The following is a 15,566-nucleotide window of genomic DNA, read 5'->3' on the forward strand; positions in this document are numbered from 1 at the left end:
AATATGTGTTATTGGTGGAAAACAAAGTATTTGAGATAGTTGATTTTTGAGAGCAATAATTATATTGAGGGCTAAATTAGTTGAGTTTAAGCTGTTCTCTGTGTATATGTAATTATTATTAAATCATATGCATTAGTTAATATAAAATACAAATTCAGTTTCCTTTTATGAATCTAAGAGTCACAGGAAGCATCTGTAAAGGTAAAGGGCGTTGTTCTAGGTGTGATTGCTGACTCTTAACATGTGATTGTAGGACAGTGTTCAGTTGAAGGACCTGTGGAAAAAAATCTGCCATCACAGTAGTGGAATGGAGTTTCAGGATCATCGTTATTGGCTGAGAACTCATCCCAACTGCATTGTAGGAAAGGAGTTAGTCAACTGGCTAATCCGAAATGGACACATTGCTACAAGGTATTGTGGTATTAATAAAGAGGTCTTGCTGTTCTTTCTTCTTTTTAATGAGGATGCATATTTGAAGATAAAAGGTAGCATATTTCTTGGTTAGTGTATTGTTTCATGGATTTGATGAATACTCAATCTTCCTCCTGTCTGGGTTTTGACCAGTAGAGAATAGGTGCAAGTAGCCAAAGGGGGTTAGTTCACCTTATAAAAAGCAGAAGTTTGCAGTTACCTCCAAAGCAGATCTTTCTGGTAAAAAAGGATTGGAGAATAAAGCTAGAGCCCAAGGCCAAAGGATTCTTCTGCTTCTGTTCTCTACTGTAGACATTGTAGCTTTCATTAACCACACTTGGATAGTCCTAGCCTGCCTCACAAATCATTGTAAGAAAGAGTAACACATGTAGCCTATTGCCTTTCAAGTTAACATATTCAGGATTTTTGCTACTTGCTCAGTTTAGCTGTTCCTCATCATAGGAAGGAACAAGTATCTAAACAAGTACAGAACAGCTCTAAGCAGTGGACACCTTGGGTGAACATTTTGGCTATATCTCTTTTTTAGGTTTGTCCAATTATTTAATCTCTTTGAGATATGGATTTCTTAGTTCTAACATGAGTGGAATATTTGGTCCTGTGAGTAAGCCATGGAGGTGAAATAAATTAATACTGGCTAAAGTGCTTTATCAATTGTAAATTGCCATATAGAGCAGTATTATTACCTGTTATATACAATGCACACATTTTATGTTTATATCTGTAATAATTGGTATTTTGTTTTCATCAAGACTATAAGCTCTATGTGGGTAGAAGCTATGACATCCTCAACATTTTTTTTACTCTATTAAGTACAGGGATGTGAACTCAATAAATGCTTATTATATCTAAAATTAAATTTGGCTAGGGCTTCCTTACCAATGAGTCTTCTCCTTGAATGTAATGCCTAGATGAATCTTTTAATTTGCTTCATGTCTCTTGTTTTCTCTATCCAAGGACCATTTCAAACCCCAAATATGACTACAACTGAAAAAAAAAAAGATTAAGGTTATATTTTATCTTATATCTGTATAATTATTTTGACTGACTTTACACTTTTTGATTTTGCTGGTATTGATTCAGGGCACAAGCTATAGCAATTGGACAAGCAATGGTTGATGGACGTTGGCTGGATTGTGTTAGTCATCATGACCAGCTTTTCAGGGATGAGTATGCACTATACAGACCACTGCAGGTAATTTTTAGTGTTTACTTCAAATGATATTATGATAAGCTTGTTTTTTTTTTTTTTTTTTAAGATTTATTTTATTTATTTGAAAGACAGAGTTCCAGAGAGAGGTAGAGACAGAGAGAGGTCTTCCATCCACTGGTTCACTCCCCTTCCCAGATGGCCGCAATGGCCGGAGCTGTGCTAATCCGAAGCCAGGAGCCGTGAGCTTCCTCCAGGTCTCTCACGCGGGTGCAGGGGCCCAAGGACTTGCCATCTTCTACTGCTATTCCAGGCCATAGCAGAGAGCTGGATCAGAAGTGGAGCATCCGGGACTTGAACTGGTGCCCATATGGGATGCTGGCACTGCAGACTGGGGCTTTAACCCACTGCACCACAGCGCCAGCCCCTATAGTGTTTTTGTTGCTTGTCATTTAATATTAATGGTATTCAGCTTTACTGCTTTTACAACTAAGGGAGTGTATGCATTAAACTGAATAATTTAAATTATGTATTGAGATAAATTTGGATTCCTTAGCGCTATTAAATTGCATACAATGATAAAACGAGGAATTTTTTTTAAACTTAGGAAAGTGGAAATTTTTTTTTATAAAGATTTATCTTTTATTTATTTGAAAGGCAGAGTTATAGAGAGAGAGGAGGAGGAGGAGGGAGGGGGAGAGAGAGAGAGAGAGAGAGCGAGCGAGCGCGAGCGATTGATCTACTTTCCATCCGCTGGTTAACTCCTCAGATGGCCACAACAGCCAGGCTTGGACCATACCATAGCCAGGAGCCTGGAGCTTCTTCCAGATCTCCCATGTGGTTGCAGGGGCTCAAACACTTGGGCCATCTTTTGCTGCTTTCCCAGGTGCATTAGCAGGCAGCTGGATAGGAAGTGGAGCAGTGAGTCTCAAACCGTTGCCCATGTGGGATGCTGGCAGTGCAGGCAGAAGTTTAACCTGCTACGCTGCAGTGCCGACCCCAGGAAAGTGGAAATTTTTTTAAAGTTGAACTTTTAGGAAAAAGATATACTTCCCTTCCAGTTTATGTTAATATATATATATATATAATGTTTAATAACACCTTTGTGAATTAAAATTGAAAACCCAATAGTTAGAAAAGGTGACTAACCCCAAAGACTGGTGTGTGTGATTTGTTAAAACCTAACAGTCATTTTCCAGGGTGTGTCCTAGAGTTGGTGCAAAGTTCTATGCTGTCTTTATTCTCAGAACAAAAAGTGAAATGAAACATTGTGAAAACACTATCAAAGAAATATTTTGTTCATAATATGCTTCTTAAGCCTTCTAGTTAATGAAAACTAGAGGTTTAAGAGTATAATTGTCATTATGATATTGTCTTGTTTAAGTTTTGTTAATTTTACTTTTATATATAAATTTATTCAGTTGCTAGATTTATAGAAATATCGTGCTGTAATTGATTTATAGTATGACAGCCTCAACACTGTTAGCATGAGGGTCGATTCCTTGGATCCTGTCTTGATCCTTTCAGAGTACAGAATTTTCTGAGACACCTTCCCCTGACAGTGACTCCGTGCATTCTGTGGAGGGGCACTCTGAGCCATCCTGGTTTAAAGACATCAAGTTTGATGACAGCGACACAGAACAGATAGCTGAAGAAGGTGACGATAATTTGGCTAGTGAGTTTAACTTTCTAACGTTTAGTTTTTATGGTTTGTTTTCTGTGTGTGATTAAATGTCTTGTTTGTTTTAAGTTGAAACAATTCTACTTTATGAATTATGAGTCCAACCAAATATAAACATCTGATAGCAACCTTTGTCTTAGATACAGTATTTTCTTAAGAAAACAACTTGTTAGACAACTGATTTTACTATAGTCTGTAGTTGTAGCAGCTTAAAAATAACTTGAGCTAATAATACTGCAGCGGACAACTTTCTCACCTTTTCACTATGAAATCAGACTTTCTCTCTGCAGAACCTCCAGTATATTTCTTCATTTAAAAAATCAACTTCATATTTAACTTGTTCAAATTTATTAAGTCTACACAGAAGTACATGAAAATACTGTATCCATTTTGGTATTGCACATTGGGCTTGTATATTAAAAAAACATTTTTCTCCTTTGCTCCAATACCCTGATAAAATCCATTTTTACTCCCCTCCTCTCCCTATATTTCTTTCCCCTCCCCAATACTAAAAGATTCTGCCAGTCCTAGCAAGCGCACCTCAGTCAGCAGTTTCCAGTCCACAGTGGACAGTGACTCAGCCGCTTCCATCAGCCTGAACGTGGAGCTGGACAACGTGAACTTCCATATCAAGAAGCCCTCCAAGTACCCACATGTGCCCCCTCACCCTGCTGACCAAAAAGGTAGGAGGTAGTCACCATCTGGAATCCAAACAGGCTGGAGAGCGGGGCCGTAGGATCTCATGCCGGCCTATCCTCTGGTTTCCTCTGTCCCATGTGGCTGAGGGGATTTGGTGTGGGTCTTGTTCCACCCTTTCTCGTTTCCCCAAACCTCCTCCCCACACCTTTTTTGGTTGATTCCTTTTATTTCTTGTTTTCTCCCTCCATACCACCATGCCCAGTTTACAGCTTGTAGCCTTTAAAAGGAACTACATCTGACTGCTGTTCCCATAATGTGCAACTTCCAAGGTGGCAATTCTTTGCATTTATAATATGGATGTTCTGCTCTATTCTTTTCTCTTTCTTCATTTAACATTTTAAAGCTTGTTTGCCTTTGCTGTTAGGCAGTAATGTGGTATTTCACTAAACCTATTCAGATGCTTGGACTAGTTGGGGGGGAAACCATTCACACATTCCAAAATAGCTTTCTACTATAACTTAAAATGCTTGTTATGTATATGCTGCATTTGTAACAGAAAATTTCTTCTGTAATTAATAAAAAATGGATTCAATCTTTATTTATAGCTGTGTTACTTGATGGTTTAGTCTGCTGATTCAATGATAATAATGGCCATATTTGAAAGACATTTGGTGTAAAAGGAAATATTAGGTAAAGCATTACTAAGTCTTATGTAATTCAGTGCAGAAGAGATGAAATGCCTTCTAAAAAAAATGGATGGTAATGTTTACTTTATTGCATGTATTTAAAAGCTAGTTTAATTATAGCCCTTATGTGGGATAAAATAAAGATAAATAAAAAAACACATGAATAAGTAATTAGTGAAGCACTTTTTTACAGAGTTTCATCTAGAATTTGTTTTAAGCATTTTGCTCTCTAAAGTTGAATTATCCCTCACTTAGATCTGAAATGCTTGACTAATTCTTTGCTACTCTCTGTTTTGAACCTAAAAATATAATAAAAAAGAGAAGTGAACCTTAATGGCTATTCTAAAGGTGTTTGAAACAAATTAATATTTCCATATTAAATTTCTCATACTTGTCCATATAAGCCGTTATCAAGATGAAGTCAATTGGCACTTCAGAGTTAAATTATTGAAAAGGTATACTTATTTAGAAATAAGAAATTTAGAGAGAATATGGGAAAGGAGGAGACTTGACTAGCATTGAACATGAATAAGGTGCACATTTTTTCTGAAGATCCTCAAAACAGAAATTAGAAAAATGATAGAGAACATTGGGTGAGTATGGAAATGTAGTGAAACACATATTTGTGAGAGGATTAATTTTAGACTGTAGTCAGAGGAAGGGTATTATGATGGTACTTTTGCATATCATTTACAGGTGTGGGCCAGAGGCAGGATGTTTCTTGAGAGAACATTTGTCCTCTGGACACATTTTGGCAGTTTCATTTTGCTAAAAGCAAAGTGTGAAATATGTGTGTGGTTTGCTGATAATTTCAGCTCTTGAAAAGTTAAGGAAGGTTTGAAAATCTTGAAGAAAATCACCTGTCATCATAGAATTGTTAATAGCAAAGGATGGACTGTTGGAAATAATCAGACATTTCCTTTAGGAATCCTAACTGCAGAATATTAGGAGAACAGCACAGGAGACTCCAATAGTGACACTGAATTTCTTTTTTATTTGAGAGGAACAGAACAGGAGAGAGGGATACAGAGACAGAGAGCTCCAGTTTACTGGTTCACTCCCCACATGTCTACTACAGCCAGTATGGGGCCAGTTCCAAGAGCAGGAACTCAATCCAGGTATCTCATGTGGGTAGCAGGACCCCAGTTACTTGAACTGTCACTGCTGCCTCCCAGGAACAGTGTTAATGGGAAGCTGAGATTAGCAGCTGGAGCTGGGAATTGAATTCAGGCACTCTGATGTGCAAGGTGGGTGTCCTAATCACTAGTCTAAGTGCCGCTCCCTCCAGTAATGACGTTTTTATAGTGTGAACTCGTACATCTAAGGAAACATCTACAGTTGAAAAAAACCATGATGATTCCACTGGAACTTTTCTTAAATCTTTAAAGAAGTTGTCTATAAAGGTTGTGAGCAGCAACCCCTTCAACTTTTGTATGAAGAACCTGAAACAGAGGTACACACTTTTAAGGAGAATGACAGATAATGGAAGTTCAGATTACACTGATGATTGCAGAAAATGCCAAGGATATCTGAGAAAAGATTCTAATTGCAATAGAAAAATTAGGCAAGTTGTTCAGGGAAGTCAGTGTAATACTGATGTCTGAAAGAAGCTTTTCTTTTTCTCTGTCAGGTTTAATCTTACCAGAAAAGAATGCACATGGTTAGAGGAAAGTGACAAGATATTCAAGATACAGAAAGCAAACAATATCTGATTATTCTAAATAAACCTATTGCCAGGTTTAGGCAAACCATCTGCCAGATTGTTAAAAGAATTTGGATCTGTGAGAATGAAGCCTGAGTTTGCTGCCTTTGGAAAATTGTGAAGGGGAAGAAAGACTCTAGGTGACTAGGGTGATGAATTAATTTCATTTTTAAAAAAAGATTTATTAATTTGAAAGAGTTACACAGAGAGAGGAAGAGACAGAGAGAGAGAAGGAGATCTTCCTCTGCTGGTTCACTCCTAAAATGGCTGCAAGATCTGAGGCTGAGTCAGGAGCTGCTTCTGAATCTCCCCTACTGCTTTCCAGGCCACTACCAGGGAGCTGGATTGAAAGTGAGCAGCCAGGTCTTGAACTGGTGCCCACATGGGATGCCGGCACTGTAAGCAGTGGCTTAACCTGTTGTGCCACACGCTAGTCCTCATTAAATTGTTTAAAAATATGATTTCTTGATGTGATATTGGAAGCTGATAAAACTGTAAAGTTCAATAAATAAAATATACCGTGGACTTTAGAAAATGGATTGGTGATGACTGTGTACTTGATTAGCTATAACAACCTCATTTTTATCTTTTATGGTGTTATGAAGTTGGTAGATTAGGAGAATATAATAGCTAATATTTTCTTTGGTGCTAATAAGTACCGGCCCTGAATTCATATGACCTTTTTGAAATTGTAAATTGACAAGTCATATTTATGGGATAAAAAGTGAAGTATGGTTGCAGTGGAATTATTAAACCAAGCTAATTAATACATCTAGCACCCCACTTTTCATTATCTGGCTTTATTTGTGGCTGTCTGTCCAGAAATTCTTTTTTTTTTTTAAAAACATTTATTTGTTTCAGAGTCAGAGTTATGGGGGATTGGAGTGGGATGGGTGGGTGCAGAGAGAGAAGGGGAAATCTTCTACCTACTAGTTCACTCCTCAGATGGCTGTAATGGTTGGGGCTGGGCCAGGCTAAAAGCCAGGAGCCGGGAGCTTCATCTGGGTCTCCCACCTGTGTGGCAGGGGCCCAAGGAATTGGGCCAACTTCTGCTGCGTTCCCAGGGAGCTGGATTGGAAACAGAGCAATCGGGACACAAAACAGCTCTCAAATGGGGTATGACATCACAGCCAGTGTCTTTATCTGATACATGACTACTCTTGCCCCCAAAATTCTAAGCAGTCTGTTTATCTTATCTGAACCTGTAGACACTACTGCTATTTAAGCACTAGATAGTACTCTAAATCAAGGTTTTCTGCGAGTCCACTGTTCCTGTGTTGTTGCTTTCAGAGGATACTCCAAGCCAGATTTGCTGTAAAACTGCAATTGGTAAGTTGCTTGGAATCAGTTGGGGCAATGTCTAAAAAAGGATAGTTCATCTCTAGAGGCTTGTTCCTAGGACTAGGATACACCCAGATGTCTTATTCTTTGTCTACCGATGCTACAATGTTAGATCATACCCAGAGCCTACATACAGCCCATCAAAATCAGCACAGCACAGGGTTAGGACCAAAACCATAGCTACTGCTGAGGTGTATGCATGGCCTGCGGCTGCTGCCGTGAGCTACAGGTGGTGCTGGTTGGCATCTAATTCCCTAAAGCTGGGACTTTTGGACTCTGCTTGGCACCAGAGCCTCTCTAGAGGCCTGTCCATTCCACAGGCACTGGCCTGACTTCCCTAGCTCTTGTGGAGCTGTCTTGGTGTGTGAATAGCTATTCAAATTGATGCTTCTGTGGGGGAGATGATTGCAGACTGTCTTAGGCTCAACCTTGCTCCACCTGTCCTCACCTCAAATACTTACAAATTTTTGTGATGAGAATTTTGAAATTTACTCTGAGCAATTTTGAAATACGTAGTATATTGCTGTTACCTGCAGTCGTTAGCCTGTGGTAACCACTGTTCTCTTTAGTATGAACTTTTTATGTGAAAAACATAAAATTTGGTGAATGTAAGAGATCAGTAATACCATTATTAGTATTGACATGTGGACTTGTATCTTGTTTTAATGGTTGTGCAAAATATTGAAAGGATAATTAAAACTTTGATGCCAGCAGAAAGTGAATGCTCCTAGATTATGCTGTAGAGCTTTATCTCTGTATTCAATGTTGTTTAACACTTTGGTTTACATGTTATACATGTTCTTTAGATTCATAGTTGATTAAAGTCTAGAAAGAATGGCTAGCATGTTGGATAGCAGGATTAGAATTTAAAAAATTATATTGTCCTAATGCATTATGTCCCATTGTTTTATATAGGACACCTATAAAGACTTAAATTGAGCAATAAAAATACCATTTATGATAAAATAAATGTCATTGAAATATTGGCAGAATTGAAGACTTAGGACTTAAGTAGTAGACTAACAAGGTGAAATTTGACAAAAATGTAATTAAGCTTAAAATTATTTAATTTACTAATCTTTCAAATTACTATTTAATTTACAATTATTTAGTTTACTATTAGCACGCCAGAGAAAGCCATTCTTAGTCACTAATGAGGTAAAGACGCAAGTTTTAGTATTATCTATGAATGTGATTTGGCAAGTTGCTGCCTCCCTCTATTCCAGGGCAATAATAGATTTCTTTTCTTTTCTTTCTTTTTTTTTTTTTTTTTTTTTGACAGGCAGAGTGGACAGTGAGAGAGAGAGACAGAGAGAAAGGTCTTCCTTTTCCATTGGTTCACCCCCCAATGGCCGCTGTGGCCGGTGCACCACAATGATCCAAAACCAGGAGCCAGGTGCTTTCTCCTGGTCTCCCATGCGGGTGCAGGGCCCAAGCACTTATGCCATCCTCCACTGCCTTCCCGGGCTACAGCAGAGAGCTGGCCTGGAAGAGGGGCAACCGGGACAGAATCCGGTGCCCCGACCGGCACTAGAACCCGGTGTGCCAGCGCCGCAGGCGGAGGATTAGCCTATTGAGCTACAGTGGCGCCGGCAATAATAGATTTTATTAGAGAATATAATGTCTAGAATTAGAGTCCAGTGTAAAGTTTTGTGTTCAGTTCTGATTTATGAGTAGAGCTGGATTACCAAGATCCTGAGACATCTGAAAACTGCTATTATAAGATGTAAGGAAGTTGAGCCTGTTTAAGGCAGAGAAAAGAAAGCTTGATGTTACCTGTAGTTATCTGAAGATTACCTAAAAGAAATCGTATTTATTTTGTGTATGGCTGAAGGAAGAACTAAATTCAGTAGTTAGGAATAGATAACTTGTCATTGTTTCCATTGTGCACTAGAAGTGTCTAGGTTGTGTCTGAATATCTGCCTTGCAACATTATTTTTTTTAAGATTTATTTATTTATTTGAAAGATAGAGTTATAGGAGGGGGGGGAGAGAGAGAGAGAGAGAGAGAGAGAGAGAGAGAGAGATCTTCTGTTTGCTGGGTCACTCCTCAAATAGCCACAAGTGCTGGGCCTGGATTAGGTAGAAGCCAGGAGCCGGGAACTCCATCCAGGTCTCCCAAGTGGGTGGCAAGGCCACTGAGGCCATCTTCCACTGCTTTGCGGGGTGCATTGGCAGGGTGCTAGATTAGAAAGACTTGGTAACTTCAGTTTCCTTTTATTTCTAAATGTGTGAAATGAAAAAAATCCAGATCTGGAATTTAAAGAATTATAAGTGTGAGGAATTCTTTAGCTTACTCAGTAGGAACATCATAGAGGAGATTCTAACATAAGGGAGGTGATTACTCTGAGGTCATTTGCAACTTTGAGAGTCTGTACTTTAAGAACTTAAAAAAAAAATCTGTTAATAACCGTAAATGACTGTTACAGTTCTCTGTACTTAGTTTTTACTAACAAGAATTACTCTTTTAAATTTTTATTGTGAAATTAAAATGTAATAGTTTATTCTGTTGATCCCAGGTTATGTTTGTAGTATTTAAGATGAACACTGACTCTCACAGAAGTTAAGATGAACACTGATTATCAGAAAATAAAGATTGCCAGGGTGACCTAAGAGTTATATGAAAGAATAATAGAATATTTCTGCCTTTGGTTTTCATTCCTTTTAAGTAAACACAAGTGGGAATTTTTAAAAATCTTTCCTTTGAAATTATAGATAATTTCTTTTTTTTTTTTAAGATTTATTTATTTTATTTGAAAGGCAGAGTTACAGAGAGACAGAGAGAGGTCTCCCATCTGCTGGTTCACTCTCCAGATGACCATCACAGCCGGAGCTGGGCCGATCTGAAGCCAGGAGCCAGGAGCTTCTTTCTGGTCTCCCATGTGGGTACAGGGGCCCAAGGACTTGGGCCATCTTCTGCTGCTTTCCCAGGCCATAGCAGAGAGCTGGATTGGATCGGAAGTAGAGCAGCTGGGACTGGACTCTGACCAGTGCCCATATGGGATGCTGGCACTGCAGGCAGTGGCTTTAGCCACTATGCCACAGTGCCGGCCCCTGTCTTCTGTTTTTTAAGGCTGAGGAAATTTAGATTTGAAGAATTGTGTGAAATATTTGCTCTTAAAAAATAAAACAAAACTGCTTTTTATCTCATTTAGGAAGACCTCTTGTTTTTAAAAGCTTGTAAAATGGAGATGGTATGGTTTTCTGGCTTAATTTTTCACTGTTGGTCTTGGAGAGTTGTGTAATGAAGATATTATTTTGTTATGTGTTGGCCAGCAGGATTTTGAGCATTCCTTGAAAAGCTAGAAGAGGAACCTAGAGAAGGAAGAGTCTAGCTGTAGTTTCTTATGTGTAGAAAATGTGAGCTAGAGAAGCAAGTTAAATACATCTTGCAGAAACAGTCACATCCAGAATGTGGGGCACTCCACAGGACATTTGGCCTGGATTCTTAAAAAATTCATTATCATGAAAAGGAAAAAAGATCGGAGGTCTTTTTAGACTAAGAGAATGAAGTGGCATAACAACAAGATGCTGTTTATAAACTTGATTGGATTGAAGTTTGAGGGAAAAAGTAATTTGTTATACACATTTTGGAGACAGTTGGATAAATTTGGACGTTGGCCAATTCTGTGGTACTAAGACATTGTCGGCCGGTGCTGTGGTTTAGTAGGATAATCCTCCACCTGCAGCAGCAGCATCCCATATGGGTACCAGTTCGTGTCCTGCTGCTCTTCTTCCAATCCAGCTCTCTGCTTATGGCCTGGGAAAGCAGCAGAGGATGGTCCAAGTGCTTGGGCACCCACACCCATGTGGGAGACCTGGAAGAAGTTCCTGGATCCTGGCTTCAGATCAGCCCAGTTCTGGCAGTTGTGGCCATTAGGGGTGTGAACCAGCAGGTGGAAGACCTCTCTCTCTGTCTCCCTTTGTCTGTAACTCTGCCTCTCAAATAAATGAATAAAATCTTAAAAAAAAAAAAAAGACATTGTCAATTTGTTTAAGAATGTAAATTATATTGTGGCTGTAGAGAAGAATGCCTTTAGCTTTTGGAGATATATGCTGAAATATTAGTGGATAAATGTCATGTTGTGTGTAACTACAAATAGGGAAAGAAAAGTATATCCAACTGTATCTCACATATGTATATATCTCTTACATATACACATGAGAAAACAGGACATATATAACAAGTCCTTAGCACCTATTGCATCTGGGCAAATGACATATGACATTTTCTGTATGTTTGAAGTTTTTCCATAGTAAACTGTTGGGGAAAATCTATCATTTAGGAATGTTATATATAGCTTTAATGTGAGAAGTAAGGCTTACAAAGAATAATAACATTAGTTGAACTAACAGGATTTAGCATTCTTCATTTCTGGGAGGGAAGAATAAAAATAAAGTTAACATCTGTATTGTCTACATTCTTAATTTTTTTGTATTTGGCATGAAACACTTGAATTTCCTAAATATTTTTTTTCTGCTTCTTGATTAAAAGGATGAGCATACTGATTTATAGACATACTGACTTTATTTTATTTATTTGAGAAAGAGAGAGAGCTCCTGTTTCATTCCTAATTGTTCTGAGTGGCCAGAACTGGACTGGGCTGAAGCCAGGAGACAGGAACTCAGTCCAGGTCTCACACATGAGTAGCAGAGATCCAACTACTTGAGCCATCACTTGCTGTCTTCTCTATCCTATTTTGGAAGGAAGCTAGAATCAGGAGCTGGAGCCAGGGATGGAACCCAGTCTCTGACAGGGGACATGGGCATTTAAACTGGCCAAGCATCTGTCCCCATACTGACTTTTAAAACCCATTTGTTTCTAAATGAACTTGGAAGAAATTTTGTGGAAATTCTCTACCTTAAAGAAGTTAAAATGCATTGTGGTTTAATTTGCATAGTAGAAAGAACCCCCTCTGAGCTGTATTTGGTTACAGACCTAGAGAAAAGTTCATGGGGAAGTAGAAAGTAAGTTTCATTTGTAAGAAAAATATTTAATATTTTAAAAGCGCTCAGAGTATATTCAGCAGTTATTTTCTAGCAAGAGTTTTATATTGTTCAGTTATAATTTTTGAAAAATGAAAACTATTTCAAAAACCAATAACAATTCTAATGAATTACATCTTTATTCATTGCCCATATCGCTTTAGTGTTAATTTGCTCTATAGCTTATATTCTGAATTTAAAAAGAAAACTTCACATTGCTTTATCAGCTCATTTCTCTGTGAGCCATCCTGTGTATAGTTGAAGTCATTATTTGTTAATTTGTTAATTTGCAGTTGTACATGAGAAAAATAGTATAATTTTAGATGTGCAAATTTCTGGAGAACTCAACTTTCACAAACCAGTTTAGTTTTGATCTGTTAAAAGTTTTTAAACATTCACTATAAGGTATGCTGTTTCACGGGTCTGTTGAGGTAATAAGTCTGTTAAGTTTAGTGTGAAGTATGCAGAGCAAATATAAAGAGACCTTTTAGCCTAAAACTTCCTTGAATTTACAGGGCAGTGATGGGTTTATATGACTAATACTTTGTATGTGGGTGTGCTCTCTGTATAATTATGCTGGCATCTTAGTCATATGTCTCTCCTTTCCTTCCTCCTCTCTGTTCTCTCCCTGGTATGCAGAGTATTTGATTGCTGACACTGGAGGACAACAGCTCTCAATAAGTGATGCTTTCATCAAAGGTAATTTTATCAATCATGTCTCTTTTGTTCATGAGGAGATATTTATGACCTTCTACGTGGATAGAACAGAAAAGGTACTGAAAACACACTTGATTATTTTACTATCATGAGAACAGTTTTAATATGTATAGTGACTTTGATACTATTGAGAATCAGGAATATCAGACTTAGCTTGAGAGGAGGTTTCTGATGTGAAAACTAATTGTTTAAGATCTATTATATAGATCATTTAAAGGCATAAATAGCTCATACTTATGTATATTATGAATATTAAGTTGAGTATTTAAGTATTATTTAATATTATACTAATACCACATTAATATTATTAAAGTAATATATAATTTTTAATGTTACTTTTAAAAAAGATTTATTTTATTTATTTGAAAGGCAGAGTTACAGAGAGAGAGAGGGATATATCTATCTATCTATCTATCTATCTTCCATCTGTTGGTTCACTCCCCAAAAGGTTGCAATGGTCAGGGCTGTGCCAGGCTGAAGCCAGGAGCCTGGAGCTTCCTATGAGTCTCCTACATGGGTGCAGGGCCCCAAGGAGTTAGGCCATCTTTTCCTGCTGTCCAAGATGCATTAGCAGAGAGCTGGATCAGAAGAGGAGCATCTGAGACTTGAATCAGTGCCCGTATGGGGTACCACATCTCAGGCGGTGACTTAACCTGTTATGCCATGATGCTGGCCCCATTAAGTAAGGTTGATATACATATCCTTAAGGAGTATCGAAAAAAAGCTCACAGGCAGTTCTCATTCAACTAAGGATACTGCTTGCCTTTCTAGAGTTGGGAAGAGAAGTAGGCAAAAGGGGATGAAGAACTAACTCTGCTAATCCATTTCTGTGGGGCAAGCATATAGACAAATACAAGCTTTTCATATCCCATCACTATGTAGCTTACTGTGGAGTGAAGGCATCCTGAGTGGTCCATAACACTCCACAGCTTAGGCCTCAGATGATTAGAAAAAGTTTCTTTTCTGTTGTCTTTTCTTGGCTCTAGGGTTTCAAGTAAAAGTGAAGGTATGGCAGACTGGTTCCGGGAGTCCACTTGGAGCTGATTGACAGTGCTTCTAGATTTACATCCAATTATCTTGTTTAACCAAAAGTTTATAGATTTGTTGTTTACATAATTTAAATGCACAGTTCTTGAACCTTACAAGTAAAGGACACACTTTTTACAGTGTTACCTGTTTGACAGATTATTTAGTAGAAATTTTTGTTTGTTTTACTTTAAGAAGGGAAGGAATAGAGAAGTTTTGTGAGCATTTCCTATCTTCATTCTTTCCACTTATTCAGGCATGCTCAATAATCATGTAGTATCATTTTTTTGCAAAACATTTATTGTCTTGACCTATTTTTACCCCTTTAAAAGATTTTATAGAATTTATCATCTTTTATGATTTCTGTATAGTTTGATCTATCTTGATAAATTTTGTTAATCAGCTTTTGTGCTAATATTGAAAAAAAGCACTGCTAAGGTTTTTCTGAATAGACTTTCAACACCATCAGCTGCTGTTTCGCAGTATCTGAGCTGAGCTTCTCTCTTCAGCACCCACTCTATCACTTGTTGTTCTGCCAGCATTCAGATTTCTGTGAATGCAGTGTTCAGTTTGTGATTTTCTTTTTTGTGTTCTAAAAACTAAAAGGAGAGTACAGAAATCTTACTTTGCTTGCTTTTCAGAAGCTGTGTTTATATCACCAGCTTGAAAGCCTTAGTTACTTCTGTAAACTTTCCCTGTACACTTCTGATTACTGCTATTCTTAGTCCTTTTATTTTTTATGTGCATATATTTATGTATTCATGTATTATTGTATTATTACATATTTTATGTACTTATGAAATTATGTGTTCTTGCCTTTTTATACTAACAATTTATGTTGGTCAACTTAAAAGAGTTTAAAAAGAGAAATTGGTGATTTCTAAATATATGAATAGATAGTATATAACATAGTGAAGTAATAATTCCTTATTTTCTCCTTAGAATCCTTATTTAATCGTCGGGTAGAGGAGAAATCCAAAGAGCTGCCTTTCACCCCTTTGGGTTGGCATCATAACAACCTGGAGCTCCTGCGGGAGGAGAATGGGGAAAAACAAGCCATGGAGAGGTTGCTGTAAGGCATTGAGCTTTTTTTTTACTTTTAATTTTCCATTTTTATAATCTTCAGTGACTTGGTTAGGGTATGCCTATTCTCCTTCCTTATGAAGTGTGAAATACTAAAAATACTTAGGAAATGAAGTCTATTCTGCTT

At 37.7% G+C, this 15,566-nt stretch overlaps 1 protein-coding gene across 13 annotated transcripts in view; it reads left to right on the forward strand.

Moving 5' to 3' along the window:
• Positions 1-15,566, forward strand: part of PIKFYVE (phosphoinositide kinase, FYVE-type zinc finger containing) — a 99,538-nt gene that overhangs the window by 26,107 nt on the left and 57,865 nt on the right. For 6 of the 13 annotated variants that reach the window (XM_062190634.1, XM_062190618.1, XM_062190670.1 and 3 more), the window contains 6 exons: positions 254-411; positions 1,513-1,624; positions 3,107-3,254; positions 3,776-3,943; positions 13,253-13,312; positions 15,299-15,428. In XM_062190634.1, the coding sequence (XP_062046618.1) occupies positions 254-411; positions 1,513-1,624; positions 3,107-3,254; positions 3,776-3,943; positions 13,253-13,312; positions 15,299-15,428 (776 nt within the window). Of the gene's footprint in view, positions 1-253; positions 412-1,512; positions 1,625-3,106; positions 3,255-3,775; positions 4,705-6,215; positions 6,804-13,252; positions 13,313-15,298; positions 15,429-15,566 lie in introns of those variants that run through there. The other 7 variants (XM_062190709.1, XM_062190716.1, XM_062190652.1 and 4 more) reach the window with 6 other exon arrangements.

This window comes from Lepus europaeus, chromosome 1 (genome assembly GCF_033115175.1).
Source record: "Lepus europaeus isolate LE1 chromosome 1, mLepTim1.pri, whole genome shotgun sequence".
Classification (NCBI taxonomy): domain Eukaryota; kingdom Metazoa; phylum Chordata; class Mammalia; order Lagomorpha; family Leporidae; genus Lepus; species Lepus europaeus.